The 15,084-nt window shown below is 30.5% G+C and overlaps 1 protein-coding gene across 2 annotated transcripts in view; it reads left to right on the forward strand.

Moving 5' to 3' along the window:
• Positions 1-15,084, forward strand: part of LOC143082524 (uncharacterized) — a 59,370-nt gene that overhangs the window by 1,639 nt on the left and 42,647 nt on the right. For both annotated transcript variants that reach the window (XM_076258237.1, XM_076258238.1), the window contains exons 2-3: positions 733-801; positions 2,194-2,281. In XM_076258237.1, the coding sequence (XP_076114352.1) occupies positions 751-801; positions 2,194-2,281 (139 nt within the window). In that variant the 5' untranslated portion in view covers positions 733-750. The remainder of the gene's footprint in view (positions 1-732; positions 802-2,193; positions 2,282-15,084) is intronic.

Below are 15,084 nucleotides of genomic sequence, written 5' to 3' on the forward strand. Positions count from 1 at the left end.
AATATAATTACAATGTCTTGAAAGGCTTTTTTAATATTCTGCTGTGTCACAACATTAAAACAGCTTTTCATAATTTGGACTACTATAGTAAGTACATGGAATGTCATGCACATGCAAAGAAACACATCAGGTTTATGTAAAAACTGAGAAGTATTCATTATAAGGAAGATCAAAGTTTAAGATATATCTGCAATGATTTATATTCTTCTTATTTTTCTATACTTTAAAAATAATTTGCTTGCAAAAATTAGTTGGTTTACCTTGTATTAAAGACATTTAACATAATTTATCATATCCGTTTTATCTCTCTGCTAAGTCGCTACATTTGCCTTATTCTCATATCAGAGGAGACATTATTTATCAGTGACACCATAATTTCTGAGTAGAAGATATCAGCAACGTCACAATATGTCATGTATGTGAGGAGAAGTTATCAAGCTTGTCAAGTGTTAATTTTCCTAAAGGAGGAAAACAAACTAGTTTAAGATTGATAAACAGATTAACACAATGTGAAGTCAAGAAGGTTTACATGTACATGATGTACATTGTGGTTTGTTGCTGATATTTTACAACATCAATGTGTGGAAAACCCCATCATCTACACATAAAATCACGTTTGTGTACATGTAGGTGTAATTAATAGTATGTTGAAACTTTATTGATGATAAAAAAATTGAAAAGGAATTGTAGACTTATCCATAATGAAACATAAGAAATCGTTTTGTTTTTCAGGTTTAAGTAGACAGATAAATGGACCCTGGCGGAGAAGAAGATGATTTTGGAGACTTTGGTGGATTTGAAGTAATTTGAGTTATCTCTCTTGACACATTTTATTGTAAATTCAAAAGAATCACACACAGTTACTTATATAGCCAGATTTAGTTGATTTGCCAATAGAAATTTAATCATTATCAGTACCAGGCCTAGGTTTTCTTAAAATGTTAATTTTTGTGAAACTGATTGTTTTTTTTTTTCTTTCACTTTTTGCCCACTAAGAAAAACACTGAAACATAACGGTAAAATATTTAATATAATATATAAAAAAAGAAATGTGATTTTGTCCATCTTTTAGGCTTGGCAGTTTTCCCTTACACTGGCACACTTTTCAGATCATAAAAGTGACATACAATACAGTTTAAATTCTTCATGTTGTTTACAAGCTAATGATTATATTAGTTTATAAATACATCATTTCCTAATAAGTCATGTTTTGGCGTTGTGATAATTACCTTTTATGTCCACCACATTATTACCCCCCTCATAAATGTACCATATAACCTTTAATGGTTAATTGCTGTAAACACATGCTCTTATCATATCATATAAACACCCTGTCATCAAAACAGTTATTAACAAGAGTTGATTGGTTTTCAGACCAATGTCATTTACCTGTTAACCTTATCATGCTGATGGTGAAGAATATCAGTATCAATAATTTTGAAGTTGTTTTTCATATGTGACTCACTTGCAACAAAATAAAGGTATTTTGTCATGTTGATGAGTAATATGATAACTATTACTATATTTGGTATATGTGTTTCTTGTTAGGTCTACATGTCTGTCAGACAAGGTTTACCTGATCTCTATTTACTGGTCAATTGCTATTAGGAGTGCTTGATAATGGTATTCACTCCAATATATACATCCAAACAGCACAGTCTTTCAAATTGTCAATTTAAATGTTCCACTCTAGCAAGCAATTCTTATCTCTGTCTTAACTGATCCATTGGTGATTGTTGGTGTTAAATGACAATTGTTTGACATCCAGTGTTTATTGGTGGAGGAAGCCACAGTGCTAATGGAGCACCACCAACCAACTATCAGCAGGAAAACTAGTATATTATGATTTGAGTGGAATGCACATGCCATGTGTGGGGTTTGAATTCACATCATATTAGTGATACTGTAGATAAATAGAAAAAAAGAAGATGTGGTGTGATTGCCAATGAGATAGCTCTCCACAAGAGACCAAAATAAGCTATTTAGAGGTCACACCCACTGAGACCCCTTATCTCCCTTTATATATAATTTATACAATTTGCAAACAAACTACAGAAAAATCATTTGATTAGGTAAAATTTTGATTGACAATGCTTTGATAATCAGACATTATAAAGTCAAGAAAAATTAATTGATAGATTATCAAACAGATAAATCAGAAGAAGTATTTTAAAGAAATTTTCTTTGATTTAGGTAGCTGAGCCTGTCCCTCCTAATGTAACACAGGGACAGGCATCGGGTTTAGAGGCCAGTCCATCCCCATGGGCAGTTTTTGCTGCAGGTAAGTCTTAACAGGGTATATCTAAGTCAAGGGGGGGAGGACATTAATCATCACTCCAGGATCAGGTGTTTTTAAACTCAGGATTTCGGGATTGATCCTTTCAGGATCCAGGAATTCTTTTTTCGAATTTCAGGATGTCCAGAAATAGATTTCTTTAAATTTGAGACCTCAGTATTTCATGTTTTCAAGCCCAGGATTTTGAGATCATGACCCCTTCAACAATGATCTTCTGAAAAAAAAATTCTTTTCTTGGCTGTGTTTTGCAGGAATGAATTTGGAAGCTGTTTGAATTTGAATTTGAATTTTTTGGAATTAATTCATTTTTTCAGGTAGTGTAACCTTTTCATCATCTGCAACTAAATGCACTGTAGATGAAAGACCAGTGGAACCCCGGAATTGACTGTTAAATACTCAGATTTTCCCCCTTTAAAATTACTGTCTGCTTGCAATTGCTAAAAAAAATAATATCCAGAAATTTAATTCCCCTTGTATCCATTTATCCTTAGTGTTGAAGTTTGTAATGAGATGAGAATGTGAAACTTTATCAAATGCTTTAGAGAAATCCATGACAAAAATATCTGTCTGTTTACTGTTTTCCCTGCTACTTGTAACATCATGATACATTCAAGAAGTTGGGCTTCACAGGATCAACTATTGCATGATACCATGCTGTAGGGGGTATAAGATGTTGTGAATATCTGCATGTTTCATGTCAAATGTGTGTAACCACCACTTGTTCTAAAAAGTTTGCAACAAATACATGTGTCATAGACATTGGGGTTTGGCATTTACAGGAAATAATTGATGATTTTAAAATTTTGTGTCTTTAAGTTTTATTTATGTTAGCAGTACCAGTAGTTTTAATTTTCCTTATCTCAAAAAAGAATCGTTTTGATTTTGAATTTTAGTAAATTATGAAATATGTATTACAAAATGTAATACAAAATGCTAAAGTGAAACAGCACATGAATTTTCAATACAAAGGAATCTATAGTTGATATCTTAAACTTGTGTATGCAGGGTAACTACCCTTGTCAATCTTATTATGTTAAAGAAGCAATACCAAAGTGTTGGGATTGATTTTAGGAGTTTTGGTCCCAACAGTTTAGGAATAAGGGGCCAAGAAAAGGTCCCAAATGAGCATTTTTCTTGGTTTTTGTACACAATAACTGTAGTATAAGTAAATAGAAATCTATGAAATTTTAACACAAGGTTTATGACCACAAAAGGAAGATTGGGATTGATTTTGGGAGTTTTTATCCCAACAGTTAAGGAATTAGGGGTCAAAAGGTCCAAAATTAAACTTTGTTTGATTTCATCAAAAAATGAATTATTGGGGTTCTTTGATATGCCAAATATAACCGTGTATTTAGATGCTTAATTTTTGTTCCTGTTTTCAAATTGGTCTACATTAAGGTCCAAAGGGTCCAAAATTAAACTTAGTTTGATTTTAACAAAAAATGAATTCTTTGGGTTCTTCGATAAGCTGAATCTAAAAAATGTACTTAGATTTTTGATTATGGGCCCAGTTTTCAAGTTGGTCCAAATCGGGGTCCAAAATTAAACTTTGTTTGATTTCAACAAAAATTGAATATCAGCGGTGGATCCAGAAATTTTCATAAGTGGGGGCCCGCTCCAGTCACGCTTCAGTGATTCCCTATATAAGCATCCAAATTTTTTCCCAAAAAGGGGGGCCCCCCCCCTCCCCCTAAATCCGCCTCTGAATATATGGGGTTTTTCAATATGCTGAATTTAACCATGTATTTAGATTTTTAATATTTGGGCCCGGTTATCAAATTGGTCCACATTGAGGTCTAAAGGGTCTAAAATTGAATATTATTTGATTTCATCAAAAATTGAATTCTTAGGGTTCTATGATATTCTGAATCTAACCATGCATTTAGATTTTGGATATTGGACCATAATAGGTAAATGTCCAATTTAAAATTTTTAAGGTTTTAAGTTTAAGTTCTTAGACCACATTCATTCTGTGTCAGAAACCTTTGTTGTGTCAACTATTTAATCAAAATCCAAATTCAGAGCTGTATCAAGCTTATATGTTGTGTCCATATGTGCCCCAACTGTATAGAGTTCAACCTCTGCGGTCGTACAAAGCTGTGCCCTGCGGAGCATCTGGTTTTCAGGAGTTATGCCCCTTGGAAATATAATTTTTATGGAAAATTGCAATTTAAGTGCTTTCAAGCCTACATTTCTTGTTGAATTGTAATGTAATTTTTCACCAATATCTATGCTGAGTTTCAAAATCAGTTTTGATCATTTATTTGTATTTCCTTTGGATAAGTAAATTCTGCATTCAATATAGTCTACATTTTACATTTAAAAAAAAAATGTTTTGGAGTTAAAAAATCTATCAGTGGGAGACATTGGAATGCGACTCTATTATTGTTTTTAGCTAAAATCAGGCTGTTGTTTTCTCTCTTGAAATGTTTCACATCTTGTCATACACAGACCTTTTATAGCTTACTTTATGAGATGAGTTTTGCTCACAGTTGAGGGCCATCTGTTGACCTATGCTTAAAATCCTTGTCCGTTGGTCTCTGTGGATATATATTATCTCATTAGCATTCATGCCACATCTTATTTTTATACTATAGATGTTCTTAAATACAATAAATAGGATATGATAGATTTTCTGTGTCAATTGTAACCTCAATGTAATTAGTTAATGATACATTATTGATGCGATGTAATTGAACAAAGATTATCTCATTGGAATATCTAGTGCAAGATTGCATGTTTGTCTATAATATAACTTGTGAAACACATAAGTCTTAATCAACTTGTCATCCTTAATATTGATTTTCATTTGTTGTATCAGGACCTTAAAGTATGTAAATTTCATCTTAAGCAAACAACAAAATGTGTTTAGTAATGGAATATTTATACTGTAACCACAATTAATTATGGTACCCAGTAAAATATTTTTATTTCTTAATTAATATCTGTGTTATTAAAAATGTTGTTGTTTACTAAATTTATCGATGAATAATTTCATTACATGTATGTTTCATCAGAGTTGGTAATTTTAATGACAACAATTGTGATGCATATCAATATCATATTTTCTCTAATTCTTTGTCAATTTATCCCTTTCTACACCCATTGTATAAAAAAAAATTTAATCAACGTGTGGTTCGTTTGATCTCAGTACTTCATTGGTTAAAATCCGATTATGACGTCGAATTTTCTTGCTTTCCTCTGAATTTCCTATTGTGATGGCATGAAAAAAGGCGACCATGCCTGATGACGTCACATAGAAAGAACACATCTTTTTGCAGATCATTTGAAAAGAAGGAATAAGTTTGCCTGCATAATCTTAGAAAATCATTAGAGAAACAGATTCCACCACCAAATCTCGTGTAATACGTTATTTATCCACTCTCAACAGTTAAATTTTAAATATTTAAAACGCTCGGCCAAGCCTCGCGTTTTAAATTTGAAAATTTAACTGTCTCGAGTAGATAAATATTGTACTACACTCGATGCAGTGGTATAATCTATATTTATTTAATGAATGATTGTAATATTTTTTCTGTCTATGAAGAAATAACATAAAAAATGTGGTGCATACTAAATAATCCTTGTAGCAGGTTATTTTCAAGTGTGTATCAAATTTTGTATGTTCTTTCAAATAGACAGAAAAAATTTAACAGATTATTCCTTATAATTTAATTCTAAATTCCATTTTAATCCTGTGTAAATCATGAAAAAAACAGTAATGACGTCACAGTCACATGACCAAATTGTGTCTATGAGCTGATAGACAAAAAGCTGTCAGCCAATCCGCAGACAATTATTTCCGTATAACATATTACAGCTATGACTGTATGTGCTATCCATGAAAATGATAAAATAATGCATTGATTAACAAACGAAAAGCTTGAGTGATATGCCTCTTTATTCCATGGTTGAAGCAATACTGCATACAAATGTAATTATAACAATTGAATGAATGCTTCTTTTAAAACAATAATTAAGGTTGTAAAAGCAATGCACACATTTTAAATAAATGAAAAATGTGCTACTTTCAAATGCTTTTACACCCTAATAAAACTATAAAAGAAGCATTCAATTCTTAAAAAAAAGTTAGTATTGGTATTTTTTTTTTCTAAACATAATGAATGATATGGAGAAGTGGTATGATTGCCAATGAGACAACTACTTTCGAAGTTCAAATAAAGTGAATGTAAGCCATAGTAGGCATCTGTTACGCCTTAATAAAATGAGAAAAACCCATGCCGTATAGTCAGCTATAAAAATGAAAGTATTGTTTTCAGAATTAACATATTCACCCTACCTTATTTATTCCTAATACATTGCATGTTAAAATAATTGACTTGAAAATGCTCCTACATGCATTATTTAAGAAAAAAAATAATAGCATGAAAGATAGGTTCTGTTGTAACAGAGATATACAAATGGAAATGGAGAAAGAATATATTCAAAAAATGAAAAACAGATCTTGATGTATTCTTTTTTATTGTGATCGCCTGGTAGTTTCAAGGAAGTCACTTATTTTAAATTATCTGGAGATCTTAATTGTCATGATTGTCAGGTATCGATGGAACTTTAAAAGATAAAAAGGTTTCAGATCTATCAATACATAAAATTGATGCATAATTGTGTAAGAACTACAGGTAGTCATAATCATTAGAGCTGGAGAAATTGTCATAGCTTGAAACATCAGTCATGTCATTTTATCATTCTTATAAAATGAAAGAGAAAAAAATACACTATTTGAATAAGAAAAACAACAACTTGAGAATGAAGAAACCTTGCAATCAAAAGAAATGTATTTTTTTTTCTTTGATGCAAAGAAAATATCATATTTGAATGACAAAAATGTAAATTGTAAAAAAAAATCATTCCTAGAAATTTTTCTGTAATTGGCAAATTTACATATGAATGACATTCATTGGGTAAAGACATGGAAATAAAAATCTAAGGACATATTGAAAAACAGGTAATATATATCCAAATCATTGAAACATAAGTAAAAGGCTATAGAAGATGGAAATTATTATCTGAAATGTATTTTTTTTTTTCATTTGACTTTTAATTTTCTTTGAAGAATACTTGATGATGTTTCAAGAATAATTTTCACGTGTGAAAATTGTCAATAGATTACAGAAATTTGGTTGCATTAGGTAATTATCTGGATGCAGTTTATCGAACTCAGGATGTTGGAAATGTCAAGTGCTGTGAAACATGCATACTGCAAAACATTAGAACTGTTTTTCTTGAAACATAATTGATCTTTCTGCTCTTATTTATGGTAGCAAAGTAAGAGGATAATTCATTTCCATTAAAATTTTTGAATTAAAGCATGATTGATTCTATTTTTATAATAAAGTTTTTAAGATGATATGCAAAAAGAATGTTTATTTTGAATAGTCTTCTGTTGATTTATTATTTTTCATTGGATACCAGTTTTCATTGATATACATGGGAACAAAATTCTTCTCATTTTTACTTTTCATAACAAGCAAAATTTCTTGAATTTGTTTAAAGTTATTTTCATTACTTTTGTAAAGCTGCATCTTCCTACAATTCCTATCTATACTTTTGTAAAGCTGCATCTTCCTTCAATTCCTATGGAAGGCACTCTGGCTTCCTTCACCAATAAAAACTTGCCGCTATGAAATAGCATAAAAGCGGTGCTTAAAGGTGGCATTAAAACACATAAAATAAATAAATAAAATTTCTGCTCCTAAAAAGGTGGCCAAGTGGTCTAAGTAGTTCTACATACTGTAATTACTAGCCAGTCAACACAGAGGTTGTGAGTTCTAACTCCTCTCGTGCAGGTGCACTTGACTCCAATATTAATTGGCAAGGATTGTCAGTTTTCCTATCAAGGGCTGGTGGATCTCTCAGGGAACTGTGGCTTCCTCCACAAATAACAACTGACTGCCACAAAATAGCCCAAAAATGGTGTTTAAATACCAACAATCTACAATCAATTTCCTCTAAATGAAACATAAAAATGCCTAACAGAACAATAACTTGTCTTGTTATAGGTTATTGAATGAGCTTTGTTTATTTGATTGTTTTTAACAAATTTAAAGTTCTTGAATACAAAAGGAGTGTTTGAAAGTTATTATCAACCAATATGGGACAAAGGGACCCAAAAAAATTATGAACTATGTTTTTCTTGATTCCAATTTTCTTAAATCTAGGTGGATATCAAATTTTCTTCCATTTTAGCTATCAAAACTCAAATGTATAAACTTTTATAAGAAAAAAGTTGTCTTTTTTTTTACATGATTATACACCCAAGAAACAATAGTAAATACATTAACAAAAAAATATCATTTTTGTCTTATTGAATGATGTATGCATGATATCCAAAGATAGAATCATTTACATTTTTCAGTTAATTTTATGATTATGAGTCTTTAAAAAAGGACGGGTTAAGTGATTTAAAATATAGTAACAGACTTCTTTAGACACATGGTATAGTGTTTGATAAAAGAGTTTTATTAAGTGAAAGACAGAACAGTTAATGAAATGTTGATGCTTGAGATATAACAAGCTGTGATATATGATTATACCAACTCTTCTACAGTTTTCATCTTTTTACTGTCTTGGTTTTCAAAAAAAATCTTCTAGTGCTCGCAGTGCTTTGATTATTTAATCAAATAAAAAGATCTTTTTGATAGTTACTAGCATTGTAAAGGAAGAAGGCATTAACAAATCAAGGATACTCTACATTATGTAGACATAGCTTACTTTAAATGGTTTTGGTTTTAATCGTTGCTGTTGGAGGCCAACAGTGACCAGTGATTGTTCATAGCTTTGTCCTTTGATCTTTAAAATAGTATTGAAAGTTGTCTCTTTGGCAATTATATCACATTTTTTATTTTTATAAGACACTGGTTTTTCAAGAATCTAAGTGTTTACAAAAAAACAATGTTATAAAAGAGGAGAAATTCTGAAATTTAATTCAAAAAGTTGAGCATTTAAACATTTTCTCCTTTCCCTACTGATCTATGGAAGGGAGAAGGAATAGGGATTGATCAAATAACTGTTTACAGCTATAAAACATTTTTAGCTCACCTGGCCCAAAGGGCCAAGTGAGCTTTTCCAATCACTTTGCGTCCGTCGTCTGTCGTCCATCCTCCGTCGTCGTTAACTTTTACAAAAATCTTCTCCTCTGAAACTACTGGGCCAAATTAAACCAAACTTGGCCACAATCATCATTGGGGTATCTAGTTTAAAAAATATGTCCCGTGACCCGGCCAACCAACCAAGATGGCCACCATAGCTAAAAATAGAACATAGGGGTAAAATGCAGTTTTTGGCTTATAACTCAAAAACCAAAACATTTAGAGCAAATCTGACAGGGGTAAAATTGTTTATCAGGTCAACATCTATCTGCCCTCAAATTTTCAGATGAATCAGACAACCCGTTGTTGGGTTGCTGCCCTTGAATTGGTAATTTTAAGGAAATTTTGCTGTTTTTGGTTATTATCTTGAATATTAATATAGATAGAGATAAACTGTAAACAGCAATAATGTTCAGCAATGTAAGATTTGCAAATAAGTCAACGTGACCGAAATGGTCAGTTGACCCCTTTAGGAGTTATTACCCTTTATAGTCAATTTTTAACCATTTTTCGTAAATCTTATTTATCATTTACAAAAATCTTCTCCTCTGAAACTACTGGGCCAAATTAATCCAAACTTAGCCAAAATCATCATTGGGGTATTTAGTTTAAAAAATGTGTCTGGTGACCCAGCCATCAAATCAAGATGGCCGCCATGGCTAAAAATAGAACATAGGGGTAAAATGCAGTTTTTGGCTTATAACTCAAAAAACAAAACATTAAGAGCAAATCTGACAGGGGTAAAATTGTTTATCAGGTCAAGATCTATCTGCCCAGAAATTTTCAGATGAATCGGACAAATTGTTGTTGGGTTTCTGCCCCTGAATCGGTAATTTTAAGGAAATTTTGCTGTTTTTGGTTATTATCTTGAATATTATTATAGATAGAGATAAACTGTAAACAGCAATAATGTTCAGCAAAGTAAGATTTACAAATAAGGCAACATGACCAAAATGGTCAGTTGACCCTTTTAGGAGTAATTGCCCTTTATAGTCAATTTTTAACCATTTTTCGTAAATCTTAGTTATCTTTTACAAAAATCTTCTCCTCTGGAACTACTGGGCCAAATTAATCCAAACTTGGCCACAATCATCATTGGGGTATCTAGTTTAAAAAATGTGTCTGATGACCTGGCCATCAAATCAAGATGGCTGCCATGGCTAAAAATAGAACATAGGGGTAAAATGCAGTTTTTGGCTTATAACTCAAAAACCAAAACATTAAGAGCAAATCTGACAGGGGTAAAATTGTTTATCAGGTCAAGATCTATCTGCCCAGAAATTTTCAGATGAATCGGACAAACTGTTGTTGGGTTTCTGCCCCTGAATCGGTAATTTTAAGGAAATTTTGCTGTTTTTGGTTATTATCTTGAATATTATTATAGATAGAGATAAACTGCAAACAGCAATAATGTTCAGCAAAGTAAGATTCACAAATAGGTCAATATGACCGAAATGGTCAATTGACCCCCTAAGGAGTTATTGTTCTTTATAGTCAATTTTTAACAATTTTCATAAAATTTGTAAATTTTTATTAACATTTTCCACTGAAACTACTGGGCCAAGTTCATTATAGATAGAGATAATTGTAAGCAGCAAGACTGTTTAATAAAGTAAGATGTACAAACACATCACCATCACCAAAACACAATTTTGTCATGAATCCATCTGCTTCCTTTGTTTAATATTCACATAGACCAAGGTGAGCGACACAGGCTCTTTAGAGCCTCTAGTTAAATGAAATCATCAAGCATGCCTGTTTAACTTAGACCTACTGGATACTTTTTGTCTTGTTTAGTGACTGTAAAAATCATTTTGTCTGACTGAAACTAGATATAAAAGTTGAGTTTCATGTTTTATATGATTTTTTTTATGCTATAAGGAATCATTCATTGCATGATATTGCATATTATATTTATTTTTTTATGCACTCATTTCTTATTTCAGGACATTAATTGTCTGACTATCAAATAATTATTTGTTTTATTTAGAAAATATTAATGTAAATATTAACTAAAGGTGTAATTGTTCTTCAAAGTTGTAATTAATGATAGGATGTAAAGCAGTGTTAGCTGTAAAATTTTAAGAGTGGTAAATGTCACAGAATACTGTAAAACAAATGATGGAAGTTATTTTGAATTGATATTTAATTGAAAAATATACCTCAGTTTCCATACTCTATTCTTTAAAACTAATTGATAAAAAAAAACATCACGAAATATCAAGAATTTTTATTTTAGTCTAATGTTTATATAAATATGACAGATTTTTTTTTATTGATTGATTTCTATCTTTTTGATCATCCCTATAATATTTACTATTCAGGAATTCTGTAAAACTTAATTTCCTGAATCTACAATGTCATTAAAACTTGCTTAGAGTTATTTACAAAGTACATATTGATGTGCCCTAATTTGGCATAGGTTGATGAAATATCTCATGTTCAGAAAAGCATTAAATGCAAGAACTATTTGTCATCTACAAATTACACAATATATTTCAAATAATACTGTTTTTTCAAAAAAATACTACCAGGTCATTTCTTGTGGGACCAATTTATAACATAATAGAATTAGAAATGTATTTTATTGTTAGGTCATATTTTTATTGTCAGGGCACACTCTCATTATCTGGTGATATAAGCACAATTTTTTTGCATGAACCCCCTGAGGGGTGCATGCTTATATATTGGTGAGTTTTGGATGTGTCTATGGGCCACTCGAATTTCTCGGCCGGAAGTCGGAATAAAATTCTCAGAACATCTCGAATGTTGTCGATTATTTATACAGGTATTAATCTATGCTTTGGCTACGCCAGAGACATATAATATTATATGTCTCTGGCTACGCTAATCTGACTTAGTTTGAATATATAAACTTATTTGCCTTTTCACAAAACATATATGTTTTGATAATAAGCGGTGTGAAAGTTTCTATAAAACAACGCTATTATATTTGTTTTGAAGCGATCTCTGAATATTCTGTGTGTATCTAGGTCAATTATAACACGGCATTGTTCAGTGGCAGGATAACATGCGTGAAGAATTAACCACGTAATATAGTGTATTAATAATTTTATCAATGACTTGGGAGGTAACATTTTGGTTTAAATATTTTTATTTATTTAAATCGGAAAACAGAAAGATAATATGATTTTAACAACAACGCTATTATATTTGTTTTGAAGTGACCTCTGAATATACTGTGTGTATCTAGGTCAATTATAACACGGCATTGTTCAGTGGCAGGATAACATGCGTGAAGATTTAACCACGTGATATAGTGTATTGATAATTTTATCAATGACTTGGGAGAGAACATTTTGGTTTAAATATTTATATATTTAAATCGGAAAACAGAAAGATAATATGATTTTAAAAATTAAGTTAGTTTCAAAGCTGTTAAAGAAATATATAGAAACTATAAACTGTATTTATGTTTTTATAGAAACTAACAATAATTGAAGTCAGAATATTTGCAATTATGAGAGGGGCGTAAAGAGGGTATCTGCACGGAAGAACGCTAAATAATATTGTTATTCACGATGAACGAATAAATAAAAATGTCTTGCACATTAATTGATCTTTTTTTCGATTTCACGAAAATGATGAATAATGGACCTTTTTCACGGTTGCATGTGAAATAAAAATGGCAAAACAAGTTACGCGTAAATAACCCTTTAATTACCACACTCTTAAGAATTTTAAAGTATTTTCAATATTTATTTGTAATTGAAATAAATATTTAATACCTATAAGACTTATAAATTCTTGCATCTTAAAAAAATGTTGATCCACAATAATTATTTTTCTATGTTATATTTAATTCATACAGTTTTAGTAAGGTTTTAAAAGTAATTGTTATGTAATATATCCATAAAAAAGAAAGAAAGACTTGAAGACAATTTAGATGAAATGATAGAGGAATTATTACACTTGAATTTTGTTTTTGTTTATTGATGGTAGTTATTATAAAGTTCGAAAAAGAATTTTGAATATGAATTCATTTTTATTTAATTTCAATTATTTTTTATTTTTATTTTTAAATAACAGTTAAAGTCTAATCTTCAAATATTTGATCTTTGAAATATGTTGCAATTATGAGAATAGTTTGCATTGTTTTTCTTCATAACAAACCGTTAAGTGTAAAGTAAAAATCCATATGGAATCGAACTTTATTTACTTGAAAGAAAGATCGTAGAGAGCCGACCGGTCTTTTTTGGGTGCAAGTGTGAATATGAAAGCAAGATGTGTCAATATTGTATATCAATAAATAACCCTTTGAAGACATCGCCTTTGTTTATTGTATTGAAATAAAATTAGTGGATAATTACAGACGTGTACATCCCAGATACTTTGGTCACTTCTATAACATGAAATAAGGTTCCAAAAGGGAAATATTTATCGATGTATTCTTTAAAAGTGTTAAGTGTTAATTCATCATCATAAATTTATATCATAAATAAATATATTAGTTTTGGTAGTCCTAAATCATGTTCCTTTTTATTAAATTTATAGTTTATTTTTATTGAGTATGCAAATTTCACCAGTTTTACAAAAATAGTTGATAAGAGGTAGATTTAGCAATGATTTGTATATGTTTATATACAAAGCAGCAAATTCATCTTGAACATGTTTTATTGCTTCTTCCCAAGCATACATACATTTGGTTTTTGATGAATAGGCAACTCATTCCCAACATACTGTTAATTCAGAAATTATTGACTGCATTTAATGTGATTTTATCATTTTAGAATAAAATGCAATATTATTTTGCTACATTATGAAAAATCCTGTTTAACTCTTATACAAAAATTAAAAATGCTATAAATAATTGTGATTATAACCCTGTTACATCTTGCAATAATAAGAGCATCACAATAATTTTTGAATTTACAGTATTATAGGCCTTATTTGTGAAAAGTGGTCACTATTTTTTGCAGGTGGTTATTCATTTCGTCTGGTGTTGTTGTTTCATTGGCCACGTATTTAAATTGTATAGAGTTACCAATATTTATCAAACATATCCCTGTCACATTCAGTAAGTATCTGCCTGTAATTCAATGGTTGTTGCTGTGTTGCATGATTGATTTTTCGTTTCTTTTTGGGTACATTAATCAGGTCGTTCCTTTTTTCGTTTGTATTGTTTACATTTCTTATTTCAAGGCCTATTGTAGCTGACTGTGGTAGGGGCTATGGTTTTTTTTTTTTATGAAGGCTGTTTGAAAATTTATAGCTGTTAATTTGTGTTATAAGGTCTCTTGTGAAAGAATCTCATCGAAAATCACACCAAACTTCTTTTCTATATTTATTTGGTTTACTTTTTTCTTGAAGGTATATCACAGAATAATTCCTATATAGTAGATATTATAAGTCATATATCAAGGTATTTTGACAAATAACCTAAACCATATTCAAATCTGAGGTCCAGAACTTTAACATTTATTTATCTTATATGTCCTCATTGATTACATTACAAATAAAGTGTGTATGATTGTCACAGACAGCCTCAAATAATTATGCAGGAGAATTAAAAACTTCCAGGAAATAAATTAAATCGATATCAATTTTTAAAAGTCAAAATATATTACCACAAAAAAAGCAACCTGAGGATTAGACATATGTTGCAGAGTCAATAAAATTTCCCTTAGTCACTTAGAGTTTGCAGAAATTGGGAAT

The sequence above is a fragment of the Mytilus galloprovincialis genome, chromosome 7 (genome assembly GCF_965363235.1).
Source record: "Mytilus galloprovincialis chromosome 7, xbMytGall1.hap1.1, whole genome shotgun sequence".
Classification (NCBI taxonomy): Eukaryota; Metazoa; Mollusca; class Bivalvia; order Mytilida; family Mytilidae; genus Mytilus; species Mytilus galloprovincialis.